General features: G+C 38.8%; 1 protein-coding gene across 1 annotated transcript in view; it reads left to right on the top strand.

Moving 5' to 3' along the window:
* Window positions 1-2946: 2946 nt before the first annotated feature.
* PDE3A (phosphodiesterase 3A) overlaps window positions 2947-25175 on the top strand; it is a 366795-nt gene continuing 344566 nt past the window's right edge. The window contains 1 exon segment of the mRNA XM_002687752.6: window positions 2947-4604. Within this exon segment, the coding sequence (XP_002687798.1) occupies window positions 3672-4604 (933 nt within the window). The 5' untranslated portion in view covers window positions 2947-3671.

Genomic DNA, 25175 nt, shown 5'->3' with positions numbered 1-25175 from the left:
ACTCTTGAGAGTCCCTTGGATTGCAAGGAGATCCAACCAGTCCATCCTAAAGGAAATCAGTCCTGAATATTCATTGGAAGGACTGATGCTGAAGCTGAAACTCCAATACTTTGGCTACCTGATGTAAAGAACTGATTCATTGGAAAAGACTCTGATGCTGGGAAAGATTGAAGGTGGGAGGAGAAGGGGACGACAAAGGATGAAATGGTTGGATTGCATCACCGACTCAATGGACAGGAGTTTGAGTAAATTCTGAGAGTTGGCGATGGACAGGGAGGCCTGGCATGCTGCAGTCTATGGAGTTGACTGCAAACAGTTGGACGTGACTGAGTAACTGAACTGAACTGTCTGGAGAAAATGGACAATTTTTATTTCTATGTGGTTGCTCAGTGTCCACTTTACGTGTTGGGTTTGATTTCATTTAATATGTTACATACACTGCTAGGCACTTCTTTCAGGTAGTACAGCTCTGCAACTTTTGGCATCTACCTAAGAAGATTTTATTGTTTTCATTTCCCTGCCTCCAGATTCTGGATGGTAATGCCAGGAGAGGTGGAATCTACCTTCTTTTCTTTTGGTAGAAAAAATAATTTTCTGGTTGTGAGGCTTACTGAGATTTTGGAGAAACCAGGACACTGCCTCTATAATACAATGGAACATTTCAAGAATGTAATTAAGATACAGACCTAGTGTTTCTGTTTTGCTGCCATTAACAGATGCCATTCTTATGTTCTCCTGGTCACAATGTTTCTTTCATATCTACATTCCATCTCTTACAAGTTCAGTTTTTATGGTGATTTATTGTTTTTTTCCTAAAGAACTGAGATGCTTGTGGCAGTAGGGTACAGGGAAAAATGGAAATACTCTAAAATTCTCACTATTCCTTTCTTGCTAATCTTGATATATGCCCAGATCTTAACAGTTTTTCATTTTAATATGCTCTTCTTGATGGCAGTGAATTTCATCACGATATTCCAATCAAGGCTTTTCACTCAAATGTTTCAGGTAGGCTCTGGCATATGAATCATATGTCTAAAAAAGAAAACTCAGAAAAGCGGCAGGCTAGGGGCTCATTTGTCTTTGGCAAAGAGATCGTTGCTCCTGTTTAATTATTAAACAGATGGTGCCCACTGCCATTGACTAGCTGCCCAACTTGTTTTCCATGTGGTAACACGGTTCTGGACATCTGATGGAGAGAAGCTGTATTATCACAGTTCCTCATATCCACTTACACCCTGATTTAAGTATTAACATCTGCCCCAAACTAAAGCAGGCTGTTTCCAACAAAGTTAAGCTTCAGTTTTAAGCTAACTTCTCCCCTGTCTCATGAATTTTCTTTTTCAGTATCTCCTTTATCTTTTCTTTAGATTGCTTTATCTCTACACATAAAATACAATAGCATATTGAGCCAGTTGGGCTTCCCTGGTGGCTCAGACGTTAAAGAGTCTGCCCACAATGCAGGAGATGTAGGTTCCATTCCTGGAGAAGGGAATGGCTACCCACTCCAGTATTCTTGCCTGGAGAATTCCACAGACAGAGGAGCCTGGTGGGCTACAGACCATGGGGTCACAAAGAGTTGGACATGACTGAGAAACTAACACTTTCACTTTTTTTTTTTTCACTTTCATTGAGCCAATTATCCAAATACTCCAGCTTCCACACACACTTTACCCTGGAATGTTCAGATAATTAAACAAAATTGGATTATCTTTATTATTATTAGTGAGGGCAAATTACATTTAAGACAGCCATATTAAAAATTAACAAGAGTGGACTGGTCTTGTGTTCAGTATTTAAAAAAAAAACAACTTTCCACACTGATGGACTTTTTAAAAAGATACTATTTTTTCATAATCTGCCAAGAGTTAGCTTAAAATTTTTTACTTTTAGTTTCTCAAATTCAACATTATTACAGCGTAGGAAACGTGTAGCCTATAAACATGAATAACTAGGGTCCTGGTTTTTTTTTTTTTTTTTCCACAAGCTTTTTTCATGGTAGACAATTTCACCATAGGCAGCTTTTAAGATCTTTCCTAGTGTTAACCTACCTGTTCTTATCCCCCCACCCCCACTTTGAGATTTTTTAAATATTTCTGATTGTTTGAGCTTCCTTACTTTGTACACTTCTCTGAGGCTAGGGCCACTTAATCTCAATGTAATTTACCATCCATCATCAACAACTGTTGACTAATACTCTCATACACTGTATTTTTTAAAGTAACAACAATAACAAGAGAGCTGTCCCCTTCCCCCTTCTCTTTAATAATGCTATTTGAGTCTAGGTAACTTGTTGAAATTTTCCATTGTTTGGACCAACAGGAAAGCCTAGGTTCTCTGTCGAAACAGACCTTCCAGCAGGAGCAGTCAAGGCCTTACAATGCCCCCTGACATTGATTTGCTGTTGGACCTGACTTGAGTCTATAAGCATCTTTGAATCACCCAGACAGTAGATGTGGCTGTCATTTTTCAGGACAGTGGGAAGTCTGCGGACTCCCCTCTAGAGATAAGTATCCAAGCACCATCCTTTTTTCACTCCAACGTCCTGGGCAGCCCTGTGTGAGGGCCAGCCTGAGACCCTGGACCCCGGGGGCTGAGAGTCCGGCGGTGGACGGGTCTGAGCCACTCCTTCCCTAGGATGCTGGCAGAGCAGCCCGGCTCGGCTCCGGGGAAAGAAGCTCGAGCTAAGAAGAGCGCCTCCTCCGGGGAGGGGCGGGAGCAGGGCTGGGAACGCTTTCCTAGGGAGTTGCCTTAAAGAAAGCAAGCGGGATTGCAGATCACTCCAGCTGCCTGCTTTTTTATACAGTTTTAATCAGTCGTCTCCACTCTCCTCCCTTCTGCAAAACTGCAAATCACCATCAACCCCGCACCAAAAAGAAGGAAAAAAAAAAACTGTAAATCTCCTTCTCCTTTCTCGCCCTCCGTTCCCTCCCACCCTCCCTTCCTCTCCAGCTCGCTCGCCCTCCCTCCCTTCCCTTGCGGCAGCCGCTCGTCTCTCCAACTGGGTGTCTCTCCGACGGGACTTAGCAACTTCTTGGTTATTTCTCAGCCCCTTTTCCGTTTTCACCACCTTTTGCCATGAACTGGACCGACAGACGCAGGAAAGGCTGTGCTTTCTGCCCCAGGGAATGGCGGTTCGCTTCCTGGGGCCGGGTCGGGGAGGATCGGCCGAGGAGAAAGAAAGAGTGATAGAGAAAGAGCTGCATTAAGGAGAGGAAGGGGGACCTCCGTCGGCTGCGGGCCCCTAGCGTGCAGCAGCACCCAGGATGGCTGCGAGCTCGCCCCGCGTCCCCGGCTCCAGCTGCGACCCCCGCACGCCGGACGCCTAGGGCGATCTTTAAAATCCTGAAGTCCGGAGAGACCCCGGAGGACCGAAGACGGGGGTGGGGGTGGAGCGGAGAATGCTGCAAAGCTTTTCCAAGAGAGAAAAAGAGGAAGTCTGATCGCTTCTGCCTGTGCTAGCTTTTCACTGGAAGGCGTCTCTTTGGAGCATCTAGCCTTCTCCAGGAGTTATTCGAAAGCTGAAACTTTCAGTGCTCGCGGGCCTGGGAGCAGGAGGGATTCCGAGGGTGGGATTGCGAGAAGAGCGGGCGTGAGCGCGCGCCTGTGTGTGTGTGTGTGGCGGGGTGGGGGCGTCGGGGGGGCCCTCGGGGACTCCGCGAAGAGGGCGCACCATGGCTGTGCCGGGCGAGGCCGCCCGAGTCGGAGCCACGCCGGGCCACTGGGAGGCCAGGCCGGCCCCAGCGGCCGGCCCCGCATCGCCCCGGGACGTGGGCTGCCGAGGTTGCTGGGGCGCCCGGGTTCTGCGGCCGCTCCGGCGCTCGCGGAAACTTTCCTCGGCGCTGTGCGCGGGCTCCCTGTCCTTTCTGCTGGCGCTGCTGGTGAGGCTGGTCCGCGGGGAGATCGGCTGTGACCTGGAGCGGAGTAAAGAGGAGGCGACGGAGGAGGAGGAAGCAGCCCCGGCAGCAGAAGGGGGCGTCTTCCCGGGGCCTCGGGGAGGTGCTCCCGGGGGCGGCGCGCCTCTCGGCCCCTGGCTGCAGCCCTCAGCGCTGCTCTTCAGTCTCCTGTGTGCCTTCTTCTGGATGGGCTTGTACCTCCTGCGCGCCGGGGTGCGCCTGCCTCTGGCCGTCGCGCTGCTGGCAGTCTGCTGCGGGGGGGAAGCGCTCGTCCAGATTGGGCTGGGCGTCGGGGAGGATCACTTACTCTCGCTCCCCGCCGCGGGGGTGGTGCTCAGCTGCTTGGCTGCCGCGACATGGCTGGTGCTGAGGCTGAGGCTGGGCGTCCTCATGATCGCCTTGACTAGCGCGGTCAGGACCGTGGCCCTCATTTCCTTAGAGAGGTTCAAGGTTGCCTGGAGACCTTACCTGGCGTACTTGGCCGGCGTGCTGGGGATCCTCCTCGCCAGGTACGTGGAGCAGATCTTGCCGCAGTACTCGGGGGCGGCTCCGAGGGAGCATTTCGGGTCCCAGCTGATCGCTGGGACCAAGGAAGAGATCCCGGTGTTTAAGAGGAGGAGGCGGTCCAGCTCCGTGGTGTCCGCCGAGATGTCCGGCTGCAGCAGCAAGTCCCATCGGAGGACCTCCCTGCCCTGCATCCCCAGGGAACAGGTAAGGACCTGCAGCCCCCCTCTCACGCGCCTCTCGGGAAAACTTGAAAGCTTTTGGGATCCGCCGCAAATTGGAGGGAATTGGAGCGCTGGGAACAGAAGGAGACAGCCCAGCAAAGTGCCCTAACTTCAGACTTGGAAACCAGCGAGTTTTTCTCGCCCTCTCGCACAATATTTTATAACCTGAACAACAGGAACACGAATAAGTAATAAAACTAGATGGTCTTTGCAGGGTCTACCACAGCTGAGCCAACTTTTTAGATGTGCTACACCTGGCGGATGACTTGTCTATACTTTTAAGTGCTCTCATGTTTTCCTCCTTTAGCAGAAATATTCGAATTAAGTTTTTTTTTTAAAGGGTGATTTGAAAACGAGGATTTTGCTAGATTTCTGTTTCTTTTTATAGAATTTCTTTCTGTTTCTTTTCATAAAATTTCTTTCTTCTGAGAAGACAGGTAAACATTTATGGAAGTCAATAAAAATATTCTAGAGTTAAAGCAAGGAATGCTTGAAGGTGAGGTGCTGATATACTCTGGTTTTGCAGTATGTTTTACTTGAAGAGGCTGCGTTTGGTGGTGTCCAGTTTACTTTTTAAGATGTAATTTGGGGACATACATTATTCCATGCTGATGTGTTTTGTATTAAAACCATATACTTCAATTTGGGGAGCAATACGTTGAACTTCAGAATTTGTCAGAATCGTGGACTGCGCTGTTAGTGTCAACTTGAAAAAATTTCTCTTGAGTATCTACATACTTAGTGAATATTTAGCGATTCAAGTGGATTTATACAGGAAATAATAATTCAGGAAAATATTTCTAAATTGCTGGTAATATAAATCTTTCAGAGAGGAGGAGGAGGAATCTAGAATTATGAGTAAGGTTATCCCAGATAATGTTTAGTGAACTGGGGGGACTTATTTCCTTATTATCACTGTTTTGAAATCATGGAATACAGTTGCTATAAGGGGTGTAAAAGAACACACTCCTATTTTAAAAGCAGATTGTATCTGAGGAAACTTCAGCGTTCACCTCTCTACTTCAAACTGATTTGACACTTGGGGGTGGAAGTGGTAGAGAGCTGGTTAAGTATAGCAAGTGGAAATTTACACTTTTCTCATTTAAGTTTATGCCTACCTGTGGTACTATGAGGACAACTTTAGGGAGTGAGAATACCCTAAGACAGTAAGCTTTTTCTCTTTAGGTTATTCTGTGGATAATCATTTGGGTATTTCTAAGAAATAGCAGTCACCATATGGTGTGATGACTAGTTTGTTTCTCAAATGGAGTTAATTACACAGAATGTGGTTGTTTGACATTATTTAGCAGAATGGATGACAACATTGTAGTCTCTGTGTTTATTTTAAAATAAATGTACTTATTTAGCTTTCCGTTTAGATAAAGCAAATATTTCTTGGGTTTAGCTTACTCTAAGGGTGAAGTTAAAAACAGGCCACTGACTGATCCTTAGTTTTGGTAGAAATCTGGGCATCACCAGAATAAAGTAAGCTCCCTATAAGCCAATTGGAGGAAAACACATTTTAATTTCTTTTTAAAGTCACTGATAGAACATCTTTTAAATGAAAACACTGCTAGTTTAAATGTATTTCAAGTACACTTTTCTTTAACTTACAGGGAAATGTGACCTGATCATTGCAAAATTGAAACTTAATTTCTAAGGCAAATCTGTGAGTTAAGCATAAATAACTTGACTCCAAATTCATATCATTTAACCTCTGAAATTCGATTTCTGAAATTTCTTATTAACATTTGAGTTAAGGGTGGATTTAAGATGAGAAGGTGTTTAGGGGAATTAACCAGCAGTGTTAATTAACCCATAGATTTTTACTGGTTTTCTCTGGTTTGAACTGACAAATGGATGATTTGAATAGCCTGCAGACTTCTAAGAAAATTACTGAGCATTGAATTTTCACATGTTTTGCAGATGAATACGATCGATCATGTATATTCATAATATATTTTGATCAGTTTCTTTGGTTGCCATCTCTTCTAAAATGAGAGACTATCTCTTATGGTTGATGGGAAAGCAAGGTGACATTTAGCAGAAATTTATTTACTTGAATTTTTAATGAGGGCATGGGTAAGTGTGTGCGTGTTACTTAAGGCTAGTTTTTATATATGATCCTTTAAAGTTGTTGCTGAGCATAATTGTGGGGGGTGGGTGGGAACTGACAATGCACTAGGATCTTATAAGACAGGGCAATATGTCATACGTTAGCCTAACTGTGTGAAAAGTTCAGGAGCTATATAGTAAATGGCTTATCTGTTTTATCACAAGGAAACAAACTTCTGATTAAGGGTGCAAAGTGTACCACTGTCATCCACATGCTTTATGAAATCAAGAATCAAAATAATTATAAAACACATATATAACACTGCCCTGAATGCTACCTGATTAGGAGTTCTTTTCTGAAAGAATGTCTGCTCTTTAAGACAATCCTCAGGCAACAAGTGGATTTTAAGTAGAGGTGTAAGAACATAAAACACAGAGAAGCTGGCAGAGTCCTCTGGAGAATTTCATTTGGACTTTGCTCATTGTGAGGTTTAAAGGTGAGAGAATTCCAACCTTTTCTTCTCCGTGTGAATGATAGCAGCCACTAGCTGAAGAGCTATCTCTCGGCAATGACTCAATTCTGAAAGGTCAAGGAGAATAGATGATAAAATTGTCATAAGGTAAACCAAATGACAGAGTTCCCTCCCTCCCTGCTTTCCTTTTCCCCTTCCTGAACCATCATGAAGACAATAGATCAGCTATTACATACAGAACTGAGTTTTGCAGCATTGATCATAAATACAGCTTCAGCCAAAGAAAAAAGATCGATCTAGTCTTCAGTCTCAAAATTAATGGGACACTGGGTGTATCTGTGAGATGCGAATGAAGGAGTAGGCTCTCAGGAAAGAACGGAGTTGGTAACATTTGCATGGCTTTTAACTTACTCCTACTGGCCCAGTAGGTTCAAGATTTTGTAGATCAGTGAGTCAGACTACTTTTTTGGTTAATAAAGCAGATGATTCCATTAAGGTGTATGTATCTTTCTTAAGTGGATGTTTATATCCCTTAGCAAGTATCACCCTGTCTTCCAAACACTAAGGTCCTTAGAATTTCTGGAATTATTAGAAATTATGCATGATTACTAAATGTTGTTTTTCAACATAAAATTTTAATTCAGCACTTTTAACACTTGAATATTGTATTTGAAAGGGTGTCTCTTTTCTTGATACTCAACACAATCGGCTGGCTCTTTCCCTCTAATTACTGGGACCACCTTACACATTGATTTTTGAAAGAAATCAAACCAATGCAATTTTATTTTAGTTACATGTTAAGAAGGATTTAATATCTTTGCCTATGGTTGCACATAAAATAAACACAAGCTGTATGCCTCTCACCTCACCATTAATACTTTTGTACCACTTCATGACAAAATTCTTTGTGGTGGGTACACTCTCAGTCAGAAATGTACAGCTGTATACTTCATTTTGTGAGATTAAAAATCAAAATATTTTTGCACACATAGGGCCTTAAGGCTGTTAATTAAACATATTAGCAAAAAGATCTTTAACAGACTTTTTAGGAATGTAATTTTTTTTGTAAGAGTCTAGTGGTTGGTTATCAAAAGTAGAATCAAGTTTTTCATTACTGATATCAAAGAAAGATATTTTCAAGCAAAAAAAGCCAAAAACAGAAACAGCAAAGCAAAAAGAATAGGATACAGTAGTAGGTGTAGTTTTCAATGGTAGGCCTTCTTACATCTTTGGTAAAAAGTACAACTTTCTTGCATTTACTGTGTATTTTTAAAATACAAAAGTATTTCTTCTGAAAATATAGAATTAATTGTTCTTTAAACTCCTAAATACATTTCAGGATAACAGAACATATTTCTCAAATTTAATAAATTTCAGAAACAATCTTGCCTTTTTAATCCAATTGTAGCTTCAATCACGTTTCAGGAGTATAACTTGGCATATGGCAATACAAAGAACAATATTGATTATTTATGACCTGCTGACAGAATTAAAATTAATTAAGGCCAACTTCTAAAAACCCTAAAAAGGAAAAACAAGGTATTCTCATCCCTTGGGAAAGGTGAGGGCAGAAAATTTTTTGGTGTGTAGGGACAAAATTGTGATTTTACTTTGTGAATATAGATATTTAAAGCATACTGAAAAAAGTGTTTTAACTGACAGAAATAGTCAGTGAATCTATATAAATTTACAGAGGTTGGAAGGAGGCAAACAGTAATTTCACTCTTTCTGTATTGAGTCTAAAGTGTAAAAAAGTTAAAACTGTAGAACTGAAAGAAATGCTGTGTATGCTGGGCTGTCATGTTAATTAAATAAACAACCAGAACAGTGACTCTGTGTATGAAATACATTTTGAAAAGTCTAGGGGGGAGGGGGTTCAGGCAGGCAAGGGTGAGTGACACTGGCATGAAAAAACATTCATTATATCTGTAGTGACATTTGTGTGAATTTGCTGTACTCTGTTAGGAAATACAGCTCTGAGAAGAATCTCTTCAGGACTCTAGGTGAATAAAAGTCTTCACCAAATTTAATTTCACATCCTTTTTCAATAAATTCTCATTTATTATGTTGCAGTAGGATGTTTGTGAACCTCAAAATTAGAAATCTGCATGTATATTATATTTTAAGATTTTTGATTAATGTGATTTGTGCCAGTAACAGCCCAGTAGCCTATGTACACTTCATTGAAAACTTGGGTTATTTAATCTTAGTAAAAGAGTGAGTTTATTTAGGGTATAGGGGGCGGAGTTGGATTTTTCAGAAAACCTTTTTTGCATAGGGCAAGTTTCTTGAGCTTTGTGAAATTAGACACAATCCTACACGTTTCTGGTGAATTGTTTTCATTGGCCATGTGTGTGTGTGTGTGCTGAGTTGCTTCAGTCGTGTCTGACTCTTTGCGACCCCATGGACTGTAGCCTGCCAGGCTCCTCTGTACAGGGGTTTCTCCAGGCAAGAATATTGAAGTGGGTTGCCATTACCTTCTCTAGGGAGTCTTCCCGTCCCAGGCATTGAACCTGTGTGTTTCTCAAGTCTCCTAGGTTGGTAGGCGGGTTCTTTACCACTAGCGCCACCTGGTAAGCCTTTCATTGGCCATGTGTCTTCTATTCCATGGAGTCTCTACCTCCCTTTCCTCTTCTGGTGTGATATTAAAAGAAGCTTCAAGTGTATTAAATTGAAAACTTAATTTGTGTTTATTTTCTATTAATACATTCCTATTTTCAAGGAAGCTCTATCAAATAAGTCAGAATAAACCAGGAGATTCAGAGACACCTCCATATTCTTGCACTTAAAGCTGAGCTCTTAATAGTCAAATGAACATTAGTTCCTTTACATAGAAATTTAAATGCTTGTAGGAATTACCTCACAGTATATACTTTTACTGTTGGTAGTATTTTTTTAAAGAAGTTTTTTGTTTATGTTTTCTGTAAGGCTATCCTAGGGAATTATCTCAGTGTTGAACTTGAGAATGTACACTTACACGATTGTCACCATAAAATACACAGGTTTGATTTCTGGGGGGAAAAAGTCTTCAAAAGATGTGCAGAAGTCATAGTTCAGAGAAATATTTGTCAGATACTGATTGCTGAAAATCTTAGTTGGCCGTATGTGTTCTCCCAAAATGTCTGCTATTTTAGAAGAAGATGCTATCCTTAGCTGATGTTATTCCTTAAAGTGTTTGGTCAGTGAACCTATAAAATGTCAAGTCAACATGTTTTATCTGTGCATTAATAAGCCTTGTACTAAAAAGCCTACAAATTCTATACAGGTACAATGTAGCACCTTGGCTCTTCAGAGCTTAGAGCCTAGTTAGGATAATGAGATATCAACATAAGAAAGGGATAAATCTTTAATGGCTGAGTAATACTCCATTGTGTATATGTACCATAGCTTTCTTATCCATTCATCTGCTGATGGACATCTAGGTTGCTTCCATGTCCTGGCTATTGAATCAGTTCTAATGAGGTGGATGAAACTGGAGCCTATTATACAGAGTGAAGTATGCCAGAAGGAAAAACATAAATACAGTATACTAACGCATATATATGGAATTTAGAAAGATGGTAACAATAACCCTGTGTACGAGACAGCAAAAGAGACACTGATGTATAGAACAGTCTTATGGACTCTGTGGGAGAGGGAGAGGGTGGGAAGATTTGGGAGAATGGCATTGAAACATGTAAAATATCATGTAAGAAACGAGTTGCCAGTCCAGGTTCGATGCACGATACTGGATGCTTGGGGCTAGTGCACTGGGACGACCCAGAGGGATGGTATGAGGAGGGAGGAGGGAGGAGGGTTCAGGATGGGGAATACATGTATACCTGTGGCGGATTCATTTTGATATTTGGCAAAACTAATACAATTATGTAAAGTTTAAAAATAAAATAAAATTAGAAAAAAAAAAAAGAAAGGGAGAAATCCCAGTAAAGTATGGAAATAACCTCTTAGGTAATCACTGAAGCAGTGCATATAATAGCTTAGAGCAGATTTTAAATCTAGAGCCAGAACCCTTCATCTCATCTCTGAAATTTCATGCAAAAGTTCATCCTTTCATTTTTCTGGGAAAAAATTTTATGTTTTCATAGATTTTCAGAAGGTCCTCAATGCATAAGGGTTAAACATAATTGTTTTAGGTTTTGAGCAGGTTTAGGTTTTGAAGGCAAGGGAAAATTGTTTCTTTGAAGTGGAAAGTAATTTAGTATACATTAATAGGATTTCTGAAATAAAGATAATACAAGATTTGGGACACGTTACACACACCTCAAGCTAACACAGTGGTGGCTTTCCTATCCTGAGGTGTAGTCTGTGGTTTAAGGAACTTGTTGCAGCGAAATCTTAAAATGCTTAATTCCGTGCAGGCTGTAGTTAGGAGACTAGAAAAAGTCTGATTTTAGAGAAAAGGAAACTGAGGGAGAATCAGCTAAAAGTATGTAGCAACCTGAGGTAAAATGTTGACTTTTATCCAGTTCTCTTTGGAGTTGAATCTGCTGCTGGGAAACAGTGGAAAAAGAGTTAGGAAGATCATTTTAAACCTACTAATCACTTGTGATTTTACACTGGAATCCAACTCTAAATTCTCATTCAGGATTAGAAGATTGAATAAAACCCATTGAATGTACAGATAACACAAAACTCTCGAGCCCTTACAAAGGTGAGTTTTCTGGTCATCTACCAGGCAGCCTTTAGACTGTATTATTCAAGACTTTGTCCCAGAAATGAATATCAATTGCATTGCAAAGTCCTACTTTGTGGAATCTTTATCTCATCAAAGAAGAGTGCATGATGGTGGTTTAAATATTGATTTTTGTTTTCATTTTAGTTTTTAGTGAATCGATTTAAAAATGTTCAGGATTTCAACTTCAAGGTGGAAAGGAATCTGCACATCGGTAAAGCATTTCTTTGTTAGCAAAACAGCTGGTGGTTTTTTGTTCATCTAAATTATTTTTCATGGTTTCTGTGGGAATCCATTAAAATGTAAGTAAATAGGATGTAAGTTTTTTAGAGGCAGTCACGAGAAACATTACCATTTAGAAGATGGAAAGCTGTTTGGGAAAAGTCACAAACTAAACAACTTCTGCTTATTTGATTTGATTAGAGCTGTCATTTATTCTTGAGGAATGTGATGATTATTATAGATTTTAAGTATTTCAAGTCCTGCTAAGATGATAATAAAAGTACTTAGGTGTATTCATGTTTTTTCATCCTAAGAATATGGATAATTGTAAGGAGCACATGATGTCTGTTGTGTGTGTTTATGTGTGTGCATACATGTGTGCATGCCTGGGTATGTGCAAGACTTTTTCCTCTGCCAGGAAATTGTTTTACTTGCATCAATTTAATGGAGAAACAGTGTCACCCAGTGGCTTTGATGAAAACAGTCCTGTAAACATTATAGATAAGCGCTGTCCAGTGGAAATATAACAGGAGCAAATTACTGAATTTCATGTTTTCTAGTAGCCTCATAAAAAAGTAAAAAAATAAAATAAAAACCAACTAGGTGAAATCCATGATAATACTGTTTAATTTAATTCATTATATCATGCTAACATAAAATCAACGTATAAATCAAGATATTTTGCTTTCTGGTTTTTTTGTGCTGAAGTCTGATTTTGTGGTGTATGTTTTCCACTTACAGCCCATCTCAGTCTGGTGTAGCTACATTTCAAGTACTTGATAGACACATGTGGCTGATGGTTAATCTTTGGAACATTTTTAAAGAGCTGAAGTACTTGAATACTAATGTTACCTCTTCCATTATAATGGAAAATCCATGTAGATTTTATGATAGCACTTAATATACAACTGTTCACATTTGTATATAATCTTGATGCTCTAATAGTTGGCAAGTCAGTCTGATTTTCCTCCTTTGACATTATTGCACGTATTTTAAAATATGTTGATTTTAGTTGGAGGGAGAGTTTAACAGAGTCCTTAATGAGGAACCGTTTTGTTAACTTGATGTATAACACAGAATCAGTGTTACCAGCTAATTATGAATTTGCCTTTCAAAGTGTGCTTCGTTAACAGGGATGGCTTATGGATATAGTGTGAACACGTGACCAGCCATGGTGATTAGTCTGTTATTGGGTTATCTAATGTCTCTTTAGAAATGAAAGTGCTTATGTTTATAATGCATGTTGTTATCTTGGTAACTTAGGAAACTTAAGTGACAAACCTGCTAGTAGCTGTAATGGATGAAAATTCTAGCAGTGTCTATAAAAGGCTGATGACTCCTTGCTATTGCTTATGTAAACACCACTCTCATAGATATACAAAAGGAAAATGCTTCTATTTTGTGTCTACAAAGGACTAGAATTTTGATAATGTGTAATTTCTAAACTAGAAATTGAGATTAGGTGGCTTTTGAAGCTCTGCGTGATTTCAAACTGCATGAACCTAGAAAAATGTACAGATGAAAAAGGCAAACTTTAAAAGTCCCACCATCCTGGGACTTCCCTGGCAGTCCGGTGGTTAAGACTCTGAGCCTTCACTGAAGGGGTTAGGTCGCTGGTCTAAATGCTGGTGATCTATGGAACCGCCATAAGATTGAAAAAAAAAATTAAATGAGGCCTTTTGCCCTCCTTACACTCTTTACCTTCTTTCCATCTCCTTTCCTCAAACTCTGTGAATTCATTAACTCTAGGCATAGTTCCAATATTACATTGAGCATTGATGAGAAGACAACTTTTGATATATGGCATGATCCTTTATATACATAGATGTATAGAATTATTTTTTAAATAGGCATTTATTTTGTGCATATTGGTTTATAATCTGTATGTGTTATTGTATGTTTTTCAATTTATGAATTTCTCTCTTTTAAAGTAAGACATTATTTGTCTTTGCATTAGAGAATAAAAATGCAGAGGTAGGTAGGTTTTCATCTATAACTTAGGAGATAATCTAAAAAGAACAAAAGGTAATAGAATCATGATATACAAAGAAGCACATATATCTAAAAAGAAATAATGTGGACTCAATCTCACTCCTGGTGAAGCTGGGTTAATTTAGCTTTCTTTGAAGTAACTAGCTAAATAATAAAAAGCTATAGTAATCGTAACTGTTACTTGAGTTTGTATTTAGTATAACTAGTCATTCACCCTGGCGAATTCTGAAATTACTTTAAATTAATGTAGAGGTTGGGCTTGTAAATTTTTTTTTTTTCGGCCAGTCTTCTTTTTTTATAATGTCCTCTGTGTGTGTGTGTGTATAAATATTTTTCCAAGCAATGCGTTTTATTTCATTTCTTTTTAAACAAAATAGGTTCTTCTCACTCAGAGTGTGTTTAAAAATTTAAGGAATGCTTTTCTATCCCCCATACCCCACTGTACCTTGTCAGAATATTAAAATAATTTTATGCAAGAAGCTTGTGGTTTAAATTTAATAGAATTTTAATAGAATTTTTCCACCTTCTGAAGTAAGTTGAAATAACTGAATATGCTGTGTCTGTGGCAAGTGTTTCCTGCTCCTCAGATATAATCCACTTAAGTAAACCTAATGGAAGTTTGAAGTCATAGAAATTTGGCAGGGGGGATGGTTTATTTGGGGGTGACCCCTGTGGAGTCAGCCTCCTTTGGACATTTTTAAGCTAGGTTGAGCACAGAGAAAGCAAATGGTTCTTATTTTTAAACTAAGTATTTCAGAGGATGAAGTTAACAGGTCTGCTTAGGAAATGCTCTTCAGGAGGCAGTGCTAGTCCTTGTCATACAAAACAACCCCCAGTTTGGGTGTTAGCAAACACCTGACTCCGCAACAATCTCCCAGAGAGCAGGAGAGACATCCTGAGCTGCTTGGGCTCCCCGAAAATCTGCTTTCTAGGCTCAAGAACTGAAGAAGTCACACTCATTTCACAGCATTTTCATTATAAAAGGAATCAACCCTTCTTCCCTTCCTTGTGTCAGCCATCAATATTTTTTTTTAAGAAAATTCCAGTCCAGCGTCTTGCTCTGCACCAGCTAGTGGAATAAAGGGACGGAGAAGAAAGAAATGATTTTGCTCTGAAATATTTATCCCCCAATCTCCTGAGACTGAACTAGTGATTAAACCTACTGAAGTAAACTTCTGTAGAAAAAAGTAGCCTATTCACTTGTCTGTGAATTTACATTTTTAAAATATTTATACTTTTATTACTATAAAAAGTTTATCTGTATGTACAGTTCTCCACAGTGGCTATATCAATTTACATTCCCACCAACAGTGCAAGAGGATTCCCTTTTCTCCACATCCTCTCCAGTATTTACTGTTTTGTATTATTGTTACTATTATTGTAGATTTTTTTTGATGATGTCCATTCTGACTGGTGTGAGGTTTCCTCATTGTAGTTTTGATTTACATTTCTCTAATAATGAGTGATGTTGAGCATCTTTTCATGTGTTTATTGGCCATCTGTATTCCTCTTAGGAAAAATGTCTGTTTAGGTCTTCCGCCCATTTTTTGATTGGGATGTTTGTTTTTCTGATATTGGACTGTATGAGCTGCTTATGTATTTTGGAGATCTAATTCTTTTTCAGTTGTTTTGTTTGCAATTATTTTCTCCCAATCTGAAGGTTGTCTACATAGATACACTGCCATGTGTAAAATAGATAACTGGTGAGAAGCTGTTATGTAACACAGGGAGCCCAGCCTGGTGCTCTGTGATGACCTAGAAGGGTGGGTTGGAGGAAGGGAGGGAGGCTCTAGAAGGAGGTGATATATGTATAGTTATGTCTGGTTTGCATTGTTGTGTGGCAGAAACCAATACAACATTGTAAAGACGTTTCATCCAATTAAACATAAATAAAAATTCAAAACATAACTTACAAAGATTCTCTGGCATGTGTCAGATAAGGAGCTGAACTTGCCTGTGCCTTTCGTGGTAGGAAACCCCACTCAGCATGAGTCCTAGATATTTATTTTTAGCTTGCTTCCAACTGAAAATAACCAAACCACCCCCAAGACCAATGGGGTATGAACTTCAGAACAGTATCTGAAGTTAGGGTATGTTTTTCAGAAAAATAAAAGTTCAAGTCTTTTTCATGTACAACTAATGCTTTAATTGAGAAAGAATCGACTTTGACATTTGTTCCCATGGCTTTCTACAAAGTGTTGGTAGGTGTTCAGCTATACCTTTTTACAGTTAGTCTATGTTCTTGTTAGAGGTTCTTACTGAATTGCTGTGTTTCCTGAAAAGTCTCATGTAAAGTAACTACTATCTCCTTTTTATCTTTTAATTGCACTCAGTTACAAAATATAATTTGAGCACATTGCTTCCAGGGATGACTTTGTGAAATTAGCTTTTTTCAAATGTCATCCAACTGTAGTGTTAGTTCAATTGTGCTGAATAATCTAGAAGTTTGGTAGCACAATTTCAGAGTCCAGAGGAATTTAAAAATCAACAGTTCACAAGGTTTCATCAGAATGACAGGTTTTAATTTATCCAATCAATTTGATGGTCTATCTAGTTTTTAATAGAACTTGTTAGAATAGAAAGGAAGTTTTAAGTTAAATAAGAATATTTTGTTGCTGTATTTTAACTCTTAATAGAGAGATATTGTCATCTCCTCTCACTGAAAGCAGACATTTCTCTTCTGAGTATGTTAAATAGATTATTGTGCCTTTAAAAGAACTAGGAATACAGTTTAGAAAAAAAAAAAAGTTATTTCCCACTTTCTTTTCCAGAAACAAGTTTCTTTTAGTTTGTGGATGTCAAATGGTCTCATATATCTTTTAGAAAGGCTACCTCTACTGAAAACTTTGAGAGTTTCAGGTATCTTTGAATATATTTAAAATCTGAATGTTGTTTCTCTTTGAAAACATAAATTACAAACTGAGAATTTAGTTACAGATTAATTCATGTTTTGAAATAAACCAGATATATTCTTTGGTAAAGAAGCCATTTCTAAATTTATTTGACATTTTTGTCAAATGTAAAATAGAATAAGAAATTTAGGAGCAAAACCTTTTACTCTATTTTCATTTTGGTACAGGAAGCTAGCCATTTGAATAGTGTCTGTTTTTACTCTTAATGATTTGTTTGTGCTACAATTGAAATTGTTTTTGCTAGATAAGCAGGGCCTAAATTATAGCAGCTATTAAGGTCTCATTTTGTCCACTTCTCCTTCTTTTTACTTGAATAATAATGGGATGAGCTCTTCTTCACTCCTTCAAAGAATGACAAGAGCTTTTAAATATATTCAGTGGAATTTCTGTAAGCCACTAGTCCTTATTGAAAAGTGTGAGAATTCGATTGGGAATGTTGGATCAGTATATCACTGAACAATGATTAAGTAAATTATCTAGAAACCAAAGTAGCATTCAGAAGTGGAAACTTCCCATAATAAATGAGTGAAAGAAATGGAAGCTAGTATTTTGCTTGTGCAGAAAGAAGACTAGATTGAAATTGAAAGAATTCCTCTATTAAAAAAAAATATATATATATATACACACATTGATTGAACGGTCTTCTGGGAATGTGCCCCTAAAATCTAGAACTCCTATGGTTTGGAAAGAGGAGACCCTGGGGGTGTCACTTCCTGCCCAGCCATGCATTGTCAGGATCTGTTCTTAACTTTAGACCTAAAACTCTTTGATCACTTTTCAGAGGTCATAGTGCTATTCATAAATGTTCCAGACACTGATTACTTTCAAAGATGTAGATTCTTACTTTTTAGGTTTTTAGTGCATTTATCACTTTGACTTTTAAATGTAATGTTATGGCAATCTTGTGTGAACTTTTACCTCTTCTGTGACAAGACTGATGAAAAAGGTCAGCAGATAAATATATCTTATTTAAGACTGACTCTCTATTTCCTAGGTGGTGATAGTATAAAGAACCCGCCTGCCAATTCAGGATACTTAAGAGATGTGAGTTCGATCCCTGGACCAGGAAGATCCCCTGGAGGAGGGCATGGCAACCCACTCCAGTAGTCTTACCTAGAGAATCCCATAAACAGAGGTGCCTAGTGGGCTATGGTCCATAAGGTCTCAAAGAATTGGACACAACTGAGTGACTTAGCACGTACGCATGCACTCTATTTCACACTGACTCTTTGTTTCCTTCTAAGTATTTTAGTATACCTAAATTCTTACCATCTTTTTCCCTGGTGCTAATCTTATGTAATTATAATGCTATGTTAATCAAAGCTCCAATACTTTGGCCACCTGATACAAACAACTGACTCATTAGAAAAGACCCTGATGCTGGAAACGATTGAAGGCAGGAGGAGAATGGGATGAGAGAGGACGAGATGATTGGATGGCATCACCAAATTGATGGATATGAGTTTGAGCAAGCCCCGGGAGTTGGTGACGGACAGGGAAGCCTGGTGTACGGCAATCCATGGGGTAACACAGAGTCGGACATGACTGAACAACTGAACTGAACTGATTAATGAAACTGTTGTTTATGAATTCTGATAGTAAAAAGCTCTAATTAATAGATAAATAGACTTCTTCCTTCAGATGCTTTCAAAAATCTTGTAGGATATAGCCTGACCTCACCTACTTACCATTATACCTTATCTAGCACTTTCTAAGTCAAGCTGCTATATGTGTCTCAAATGATATAGTTCTTGAATTTTAATATGAATAATTATTTGGGAAACTTATTAAAATGATAATTCCTAGGTCCTAAGGCCAGATACTCTGATTTAATTATGTGTAGAATGGGGCCCAGAAATCTAGAGTTTTAGAGCATTTAGGTCACCTTAGTGAAGAAACACAGAACTATAAACTTTTATTTAATAAAACTAGACAAATTTTGGACTTTTGCAATGTGATTAAGCAGTTAAAAAGCGCTTGGTTGAGTATCATGAGGAAAACATTTAAACACATACATCTATATATATATACACATTGACAGGTTATACACATAGACATAACTTCCAGATGTTCAAGTTAGTTTTAGAAAAGGCAGAGGAACCAGAGATCAAATTGCCAACATCTGCTGGATCATTGAAAAAGCAAGACAGTTTCAGAAAAACATCTATTTCTGCTTTATTGACTATGCCAAAGCCTTTGACTGTGTGGATCACAATAAACTGTGGAAAATTCTGAAAGAGATGGGAATACCAGACCACCTGACCTGCCTCTTGAGAAACCTGTATACAAGTCAGGAAGCAACAGTTAGAACTGGACATGTTCTAACTTGGAACAGATTGGAACAGTTGGAACAGACTGGTTCCAATTAAGAAAAGGAGTACGTCAAGGCTATATATTGTCACCCTGCTTATTTAACTTATATGCAGAGTACATCATGAGAAACGCTGGGCTGGAAGAAGCACAAGCTGGAATCAAGATTGCCGGGAGAAATATCAATAACCTCAGATATGCAGATAACACCACCCTTATGGCAGAAAGTGAAGAACTAAAGAGCCTCTTGATGAAAGTGAAAGAGGAGAGTGAAAAAGTTGGCTTAAAGCTCAACATTCAGAAAACTAAGATCATGGCATCCGGTTCCATCCCTTCATGGAAAATATTTGGGGAAACAGTGGAAACAATGGCTGAATTTATTTTTCCGGCCTCCAAAATCACTGCAGATGGTGATTGCAGCCATGACGCTTGCTCCTTTGAAGGAAATTTATGACCAACCTAGATAGCATATTAAAAAGCAGAGACATTACTTTGCCAACAAAGGTCCATCTAGTCAAGGCTATGGTTTTTCCAGTGGTCATGTATGGATGTGAGAGTTGGACTATAAAGAAAGCTGAGAGCAGAAGAATTGATGCTTTTGAACTGTGGTGTTGGAGAAGACTCTTGAGAGTCCCTTGGACTGCAAGGAGATCCAACCAGTCCATCCTAAAGGAGATCAGTCCTGGGTGTTCATTGGAAGGACTGATATTGAAGCTGAAACTTCGATACTTTGGCCACCTGATGCAGAAGGCTGACTCATTTGAAAAGACCCTGATGCTGGGAAAGGTTGAGGGCAGGAGGAAAAGGGGGCAACAGAGGATGAGATGGTTGGATGGCATCACTGATATAATGGACATGGATTTTGGGTGGACTCCGGGAGTTGGTGAGGGACAGGGAGGCCTGGCGTGCTGCAGTTCACGGGGTTGCAACGAATCGGACATGACTGAGCAACTGAACTGAACAGAGACAGATTATTACAGTTTATTAACCTATGCGTGTGTGCTCAGTTGTATCTGACTCTTTGCAGCTCCGTGGATTGTAGTCTGCCAGGCTCGTCTGTCCATGGAATTTTCCAGGGAAGTATACTGGAGTGGGTTGCCACTTCCTTCTCCATGGGATCTTCCCCACCCAGGGATTTAACCCAGGTCTCTTGCATCTCCACGCAGGTAGATTCTTTTACCACTGCACCACCTGGGAAGCCCCATTAACCTATGACATTCATAAAATTTTCACTTTGATTTCCCCATTGAAGATATCTCAGAGATGTTATCTGATACTCTGCAGATCAGTTTCTTCTTCTGTGAGGATGAATAAAGAATTTCCTCACCTATCTCCTATATGCTATTACAAAGCTTAAATAAAAATATATCACCCTACAAATGTTAAGTAGAAAGAGCATATGCTCTGGACAGAGACAGGCTGAAGCTTTGTAATGTATACAAGGTCCTTCAAATTTCTGAACATGAATAATCCTATCTAACATAGGAAGACTACAGCCCACTTCTTAGTGTAAAGATTAAGTTAATAGAAATAACAGACATTGGTTCTTGTCAAAATCCTCCCCGCCCTCCCCTTGCTGAACAAGAATGGTGCATGTGTGCTAGGTTAAGAGTTGTATCAGACACTCTGTGACCGTGTGGACTGTAGCCCACCGGACATCTCTGTCCATGGGATTCTCCAGGCAAGAATACCTGAGTGGGTTGTCCGTTCCTTCTCCAGGGGATCTTCCCAACCCAGGGATCGAACTGCCATCTCTTGCATCTCCTGCATTGGCAGGTGGTTTCTTGACCACTAATACCAACTGGAAAGCCTGAACAGAATAGTATCTCCTTGTATCTATCGGGGCCATGTCATTAAAGGTTTGCATCTGATTAAAAAAAAATCAAAACCAAAACAAAAAAGCAATCTTGGAAGTCTAACATAAAAATCAGGTTTTCTGAAGTTAATCAGAATATTAGAGAGTTACTTAAATTACAGTCAAAGCTACTGGCCAATGAAGAGCCTGGAGAGTCAGACTAGTTAATAATACTGGAAGAGAAGAATTTCTCAAAGATGGTGACAGGTGCTTCAGAAGTAAACATGTGAGTGAAAAAGGATGAAGGGAGGATATTTAAAATTTGATAGAGTCTTTGAACATGTTTGTAAAAATAACTGATGATTCTTTTGAGTCTGTTGTGCAGTCATGTGTCATATAATACCATCAGCAACTTGATTTGTGCTTTTGACACAATTATAAGCCATATTTTGTTTTTGAAAACTGGTTATTTTTTCTTTTTGTTTTTAAGAGTTTTTAGTTTAATTTTTGTGGTATAATTCTAGTCATGCCCTTCCTTTTTCTTTTCATTTGCCTATGAGACCATTATTCTCAAATAACAGGGACTTCCTGCTTGTAATCGATGAAAAACAGCTAGTTCAGTACTCATTTAGTAATCACCCTCAGTCATTAAAGCCCTATTGCATTAATTCAGGGAGAATTGGGAATTATATCAGGAGGTAGTGTTAGACGGTGGGCTTTCTGTTAGCTTAGCAGTAAAGAATTCACCTGCCAATGCAGGAGACAAGAGTTCGATCCCTGGGTTGGGAAGATTCCTTGGAGGAGGAAACAGCAACCCACTCCAGTATTCTTGCCTGGGAAATCCCATGGACAGAGGAGCCTGGTGGGCAACAGTCCATGGGGTCTCAAAAGAGTTGGATACAACTTAGTGACTAAAAAGCAAATACTAAGGGAATGAATACACACACACACACACACACACACACACACACACACATCATTTCTTGCTTTTAAAATACTCTGAGTTGACTTTTTTCCTCTTCTTTTCAATTTTATCTTCTATCTTAGCCTTCCAGAGGACATTCAAATTCTAACCCTTTTTAGAAAACAATCAGATCTCCTAATGATGAAACTCTAGTGAAGTATCTTAAACACTTCATAAAGCATTATCAGATTGGCTAAAAACTTTGGGTTTTTCCTGTTAACATCTTACACAAAACTCCAAATGGACTTTTTGGCCAACCCAGTAGTTTTTTGGGTTTTATAATATTTAGCTGGATAAAAGTTTTGAAATTTTATTCTTCCATAAACATTTTTAAAATTTTTAAATAAATGTGAATAAAATAAAATTTTAATACATTTAAGTGTTGTCTCTTTTGAACAGGTATCTTTGTAACACATGCTTTAATATCCTAAGGTTTCATATAACAACAACAAAAAAAAAAGAAGCAAGACTTTCTCATTTTATTAGTCTTTCAATAGTCTGACAAATCCCATTTTTATCTGAAGGCATCTTGCCAGTATTTTCTAGACCTTCCTATAGAGGAAATACTTCTATTTTGTTTTCATATTAACTCAGACCATTTGTCAACCTACAGAGCACTTCAGTGATAGGTGCTGTATAAATATTTAAATTACGATAGCTTGATTGCCTTGTAACTTTTCAGAGTTTGCTAACCCTACACTATGGTTAGTATCTGGTTATGAAATAGTTTCCATACTGCTTGGGAGACACAAAAGATAAGGAAATTTCAAGCCTGTGAAGTGAAGAGCTTTTCATCACATTGGAAAACATTCTGATGAATGCAGAGGGAAATCGGGAGATAAAATGGAGGATGCAGCATGCTATCGTCTCCAACTATCAAATGCATAGCTGAAAAGACAGTGGTTGAAATGTTTGTTCTTGTTTGGATGAGGGCATCGTGGATGATTTTGGTATATTTTTCTCTTCAATATTGTCTCAGTTTTTAACCCTGGGTACTTATTTTATAGTCAGGAAAACAAAACTTTATATAAAGAAACATAACCATTTGACCTTTTCCCCCAGATATGTTCACAGAGTGCTTCAAGGGTCACTTACCCAGTACTGGTCCGTGAACTTGCAGTCATGGAAATAGGAACTCCAGGTGCTTTTATGAATGGTAATGTGGTCTCCAGTACTGGGTAAAACATGTTCAGAAGTAAAATCCTATTGCATTCCCAGTTCTTCACCCAAGTGGCTGGAAAGGCATCAGCTTCTTATAAGATTTGAGGTTCAACTGGTATTTTATCTTGCATTATGGATCCCTGAAATTACAGATTGGCAAACACACAATTTTTGTAACTTGATAGTTACAGTTTTTTGAAAAAATATACATATAGGTGTGCTGAAATACATACACATGTACTGAAACATGCTTCAATTTTTATAATGTATTGGGACCTATTTTCATTTTAAAGGCAACAGCAAAACTAATCATGAATGTGATATGTTGAGATCAGCACGGAAATGAGTTGGGAGGAAAAATTCTTTATAAAACATATTTAAGGAGAGTATTGGGCCTACCTTGTTGATTATTAGACCAACAAATAAAAATCAACTTTAAAATAATTGTTTTTTAAAGTAACAAACATAAAATTTTTTTTAACTTGAAAGATTTCAGTTTACCAAAGGATTTATTAATACATAGTATGATTTTTGTAATAGTTTATGCATGGCCCACAAATAAAATATAAGCACTTTAATTTTAGAGTAGTTAAAAATTTTATCCATAACTCATATGCAGACATAGGTTGTTTCTGTATTTTGCTTTTTCTGCATCTGAGTTACTCTGTGTATAATATTGATTAATATCAGTCTTGCTTGTCAGGATTTGTTGATTATTCTTTGCATTTCCTATCTAAGGCTGAGGAACTTTGTGTATTTCCATTTGCTTTTGCTTGTTTAAATAAGTGAATAGGAAAAGAAAGCAGTGTGTAATATTTCACAAATTACTCCCACTTCTAGGATTATGAACTTGTTTTCTCAGATGAAGAACTATCCATTTCTGTGGAAATAAGTTGGAGACTAGCAAACTAGTTTCTGTAACGACCTAAAAAAATAGACTGTGGTGTCACTTGACTCCCTCCAAAAAATGTTTCCAGAAATAAATGTGACAGAATCAGAGAACCAGAGATAAATATGATAGAATTAGTTGAACAGAGCAAAATAACCTTTACTCAGGCATTGCACCTTCTTTTTATTGTTTTGTTAAAGCAGAAGTAGCAGATTAGCCCTAACTGCTTCTGTCTGAGATGGTTGAGTTAAGGTGACAGAGATGGGTAGGCATTTCTCTGCTGACTGTCTGGGTTGGTGGACTTTGGCAGGGCAGAGGCGGGTGGGAGTGTGGAAGAGTGTTGGCACTGAAGTTTGTGTTTGGCTGGAGTCCATATCTCAGCCTTGCAGGTCAGAGATGCACTTTTTCCATAGAACCCGAGGTTATCCATCGCCGAGACACACTAGTAATAAAACTGTAACTCATCAATCCAAATGTCAGGTGATTAATTTACACTGGGGAATTTACCTGTAAGGAAGAGCAGAGAGCCAGTAGTTACCGGTGAATGCTTCTTGTTCCTAGTGGGAAAGTCACCTTTAGCATGATTATTCCCTAGACTGGGACTGCAGATCTCTGGTTTATGAGAATTCCCCTTGGAAAACTTATACTGTTCGTGCTTTTTATCCTAGAATGTTTGAAGAATGCCTTAACACGCTGATGGGGTGGGGGTGGGGGAGCGGGGGTTGGGGAAGGGTTCACTCTTGCATTCCCTCCTGAGCTTTTAATAAAGATACTACATTAACAAATGGTTCCAGTGGCAAGTGATAGATGCTTTAAAATACAGAAAGTCCTGGGAACTTTGCCCTCCAGAAAGGTCATAGCTAAATTTATTGCTCAAATGCCATGACCCTCTTCACATGGATTTCTGGTAATATTCTATCTTCCTTTCCTTTCTGACTTCTCCTTTTGATTTATGTTTAACCTTTTTTTCACATGTTTATGTTAATAGGAAGCTTACTCTAATGGTGTTTGGTACAATATGAAATATATCTAAATAAGAAGAAAGTAAGAATGGATCTTTAAAAGAATGTTTTGCTATCTTTCTCCTGTGGGCATGATGTCCAGAGGGG

The sequence above is a fragment of the Bos taurus genome, chromosome 5 (assembly GCF_002263795.3).
Source record: "Bos taurus isolate L1 Dominette 01449 registration number 42190680 breed Hereford chromosome 5, ARS-UCD2.0, whole genome shotgun sequence".
NCBI classification, from domain to species: domain Eukaryota; kingdom Metazoa; phylum Chordata; class Mammalia; order Artiodactyla; family Bovidae; genus Bos; species Bos taurus.
Note: the sequence above shows the minus strand (reverse complement) of the source record. Positions and strands in the feature narration are given on the sequence as shown.